The sequence below is a fragment of the Penaeus vannamei genome, chromosome 4 (genome assembly GCF_042767895.1).
Source record: "Penaeus vannamei isolate JL-2024 chromosome 4, ASM4276789v1, whole genome shotgun sequence".
Classification (NCBI taxonomy): domain Eukaryota; kingdom Metazoa; phylum Arthropoda; class Malacostraca; order Decapoda; family Penaeidae; genus Penaeus; species Penaeus vannamei.
In genome coordinates, this window is record NC_091552.1 from 47108514 (window position 1) to 47113513 (window position 5000).

The window sequence follows — 5000 nt, forward strand, 5'->3', positions numbered from 1 at the left end:
CTGCAGGGAAGTAAGTTTCAGAAAAGATAAAGCTTTGAAATGTCCTGGCAAATACCACACGTATATATATATATATATATATATATATATATATATATATATATATATATATATATATATATATACAGACATATATATGTATACATAAATGTACATACATATTTTCATATAAATAAATATATGCATACTTTAATATACAAATGTATGTATAAACACATACACATGCATCTATATGTATATGTGTGTGTGTGTATATACATATGTGCGTGTGTGTATGTGTATCTATGTTTGTATATTCATAATCATATCTATACAATTGTGTATGTAGAGAAACATTTAAAAGTCATGAATGTATATACAGAACGTTCGATAGAAAAAAGCTTTCTATAGCATCAGAAAAAAATAGAGCTTTGAAATATCGTAAATCTAATCTATACATATAAATATGCACTTACATACATTTACATATATATACATATATATATATATATATATATATATATATATATATATATATATATATATATATATATATATATATATATGCATATACATACATATATACAAAATTAAATATATAATTGTGTATGCAGAGAATTTATATATATACATAAATATATATATATATATATATATATATATATATATATATATATATATATGTACACACACACACACACACACACACACACACACACACACACACACACACACACACACACACACACACACACACACACACACACATATATATATATATATATATATATATATATATATATATATACATAGACAGGGGTAGAAGCAGAAAGAAGAAACGGTATTTGTGCCCATCGAAGTCCGTATGGAGAAAGCACTTCTGTATCTTTTCTCTAGATTTCAGACAATTTTCCAATGAGACGCATTTACTGCTACGGAATGAAGGGCAAACGGGAGAAAATCCACGTGACCTTCTCAAAGCAAAGGCAAAAGCTGCATATAAAAGGGCGGCTTTGCTTGCGGTCGACACATTCGCTCGTCCGCCGATCACGGTAAGACGGCCGCTCGCTTGGGAAAGATCGCGCTTCTCAACTCTTTGATGCCATTTAAACGAAAGCCTTTTGAGGACAAGGCGTGTATTGCGGTTGGGGAAACGAGGGTGATTTGTGAAGTGTAAATGCAGAAGTTACTAAAGTACATTAATCAGACATGATCTAGAGGTGTTGTAAGACAAGTCGCTGTGTGAGTGGGATTCTTGTTCTATTATCTACGTCATTCCGTAAGTGTATTCACTCCTGATTTACAGATGAAGTTCTTGGTGTTGTTGGCTTTGATTGCTGCGGCTGCTGGGGAGCATTCCCACGGCGGACACGGGCATTTCCCTCACGGTGGGCATACCCACTTCCTTCCTGTCAGGCATGGATTCAGACACACCACCTCTACCTTCCCGCACCGACCACGCCCCTTCAGACCTGCCGCCCCACCCGTGGCACCTGTGCATCCTGTGGTACCCCAGCCACCTGCCTCGGGCGTTGCGGTGAGTCTCGAGGCCCTTGTCGCTGCAGTCAGGACTGCTTTCGCACCCTGAAATGATTGGTATATATGCATGTAAAAGGTCCATCATCTGACCTTTTGAAGTATTTGTCCTTTTAAGTTGAATCATTGGAATTTTCTGCCGTCCAAATCGATTCTCGAAAGCCTGCCCTAACATCATTCTCTGCCGACCCACAACAACGGCGGTTCGGCCGACTCCAGGTGGACGACAGGCTGGACGACAGCGAGTACCACTTCTCGTGGCGCCATGACGGCAGCAAGACCTACACGTGGGATGGCGCCAACCAGTACTGCCGCAGCCTCGGCTCCGGATGGCAGGGAATCAGCATCGAGACTCGAGAGGAGGACAGTCTCGTCAGCAAAGCCATTTCAGGAGGTAATAGTTCAAGCTGATCCTCTGCTGTGTTGCGGGATTGACACCCGAGCCTTGAAGTGTCGAGGCTCGAGTCCACGAAGGTATGAGTGTGCAACCTTGCTAAATGCGTGCTCTTTTTGTGTTCTCTTTAGATCTGCTACCGTGGATTTGGACCTCGGGTCACATCATCCACGGCTTGGACTGGGCTTGGGCTTCAGGTGCACAATTCGTGGGTCTGAACTGGTCTCACACCGGCGGGTAAGTGGCTCTTGGCTTTTCCTTTGACTCACACAGCCACAGGCTACACTTTAAAGAAAACTTATAACTGGTTTCCCTGTGACCGCCAGGAATGGTCAAGCACAACCAGACAACCGCGAGCGAGGGGGCGAGAAGTGCCTGGGGGTTCTCAACAACTTCTACAACGACGGCGTCAAGTGGCACGACATCGCCTGCCACCACGACAAGGCCATCATCTGCGAGCGCAAAGCCCGAGTCCACGGATGAGGAGCACGTGCGTCCTGCTTTCTTGTAGAGCGAACGACGTCTGTATTTATACGTATTTATATATGATAATAAAGACCAAATTCCTTAAACTGCATTTCCGTTTTCTCTCCGTTTTCACACAATCTACATGATCAACTCTAAGAGTACTTTTCGCTTCTTGATTCTGACAAAAAGAAAGTGCATATTTTAATTGAATGCAACAGAGCGCTCTTTATATATATATATATATATATATATATATATATATATATATATATATATATATATATATATATATACATATACAGGCCAGAAACTCAAGCACTAAGAATCCTCAGAGGACCAGTGCATGACGTCTGAAAAATCACATTCTTATATATACACCTTTATATATACATATAGATAGCTAGACACCCATATTTGTGTGTATTTATGCACGTACAAATTGGTATATGTAAATATTTACATATACACATATATATGTACACATGTATGCCTGCATATATTCATATTTGCATATATCTGCACGTGTGTATGTGTACACACACACGATATATATATATATATATATATATATATATATATATATATATATATATATATGTGTGTGTGTGTGTGTGTGTGTGTGTGTGTGTGTGTGTGTGTGTGTGTATGTATGTATGTATGTATGTATATACATATATGTATATATGCATATATATACATATATTTACATACATATACACATATTTACATCTATATATGTGTGTGTGTGTGTGTATGTACACACATATATACATATATATCAAATGAATGCCCTTGATGACACCTCACACAAACATCATTTTCTTCCTAATTAAGGTGTCTTTCTTAAGAATCAATGCAAGAGCAATCTGCCAAATGCCACCTAGAAAATCCAATGCAATTGCACTGCAAGGACACTTCTAAAAGTTTTTTTCAGTTCAAGCGAAAAGCTTTCATGTCTTCAAATTTCCAGTTTTGTATATTTTTTCTCCTGCACATAGTGGGTCTCTCTCTCTCTCCTCTCTCTCCATCTCTCTCTCTCTCTTTCTTTCTGATCTATTAATGAATTGTCTGATATAAACAGGTCAAAACACGAGAGAGAAGCAGGAGAAAAAAGAAGGGGGGGAAAGAGCGGAGGTGGAAAAGAGAAAGAAAGGTAGGAGAGGGAAGAAGAATGAGGAAAAGAGAAAAAGGAAATGGAGGAAGCAAACGGAAGTCGAAAGGAAAAAAAGGCAAGAGAGGAGAGAAAGGAAGGAGAGAATGGTGAAGGAGTAAGAAAACGGAAAAGAAAAGAAAAGAGACGAAGAGTGGGAACGAGAAAAAAGGGGAGAAGGAAGAGGAACAATTATATGATATATGCTTCTAAATTATTCCCTGTGTGCAAGAAATGGCCGGGGTTGCCGTCCACTGGCAGCGCGCGGGATCGAACGCAGGTCAGCAAGTTTGCTAGATGAGAACAGTACCGATGCTTCACAAAGGGAACAAACGAAAGAAAAAGAAAAGTCAAGAAGGAAGAAGTGAAGGGAAAGAAGAAAGGAAGAAGAGAAAAAAGACAAAAGGGACATAAATGAGGCAACACAACCTGGAGAGAAAAATAGAAAGACAGAAATCGACAAAATATAGAACAAAAGATCGATGTTGAGAGAGTTATGAAAATCACTCGAAATTCAGTGGATTAATGGAATATCAGTTCTATGGAAAAAAAAAAAAAAGTCCAAGAAGGATCCTCTGGAAAAGATCCCAGGATTTCTTTTCGGTGTTCCAGTGAAGGAATTTTTCGAAGAGTTCCAGAAAGTTCGATAGAAAAGAGATTTCCAAAGTATCAGGACAAATTCTACAAGGCTGCAGGGAAGTAAGTTTCAGAAAAGATAAAGCTTTGAAATGTCCTGGCAAATACCACACGTATATATATATATATATATATATATATATATATATATATATATATATATATATATATATATATATATATATATATAAACACAGACATATATGTGTGTATACATAAATGTATATACATATTTTCATATAAATATATATATGCATACAATATACAAATGTATATATAAACACATACACATGCATAAATATATGTGTGTGTATATACGTATGTGCGTGTGTGTATGTGTATCTATGTTTGTATATTCATAATCATACCTATACAATTGTGTATGTAGAGAAAGATTTAAAAGTCATGAATGTATATACATGAACGTTCGACAGAAAAAAGCTTTCTATAGCATCAGAGAAAATAAAGCTTTGAAATCTCGTAAATTTAATCTATACATATAAATATGCACTTACATACATATACATACATACATACATATATATATATATATATATATATATATATATATACATATATACACACATATTTGCGTGTGTATATGCATATATGTATATACATAACTTCATATATATATATATATATATATATATATATATATATATATATATATATATATATATATATATATATATGCATATACATACATATATACAAAATTAAATATATAATTGTGTATGCAGAGAATTTATATATATACATAAATATATATATATATGTATATATAATACACACACACACACACACACACACACACACACACACACACACACACAT

General features: G+C 36.1%; 1 protein-coding gene across 1 annotated transcript in view; it reads left to right on the top strand.

The window, feature by feature from the left end:
• Nucleotides 1–2481, top strand: part of LOC113820357 (uncharacterized) — a 2650-nt gene extending 169 nt beyond the window's left edge. Inside the window, exons 1-6 of the mRNA XM_070121469.1 lie at nt 1–10; nt 884–1031; nt 1286–1516; nt 1735–1909; nt 2041–2146; nt 2236–2481. The exon at nt 1–10 is cut by the window's left edge and continues 169 nt beyond it. Of these exons, the coding sequence (XP_069977570.1) occupies nt 1–10; nt 884–1031; nt 1286–1516; nt 1735–1909; nt 2041–2146; nt 2236–2392 (827 nt within the window). The 3' untranslated portion in view covers nt 2393–2481. The remainder of the gene's footprint in view (nt 11–883; nt 1032–1285; nt 1517–1734; nt 1910–2040; nt 2147–2235) is intronic.
• The last annotated feature ends 2519 nt before the right edge of the window (nt 2482–5000 follow it).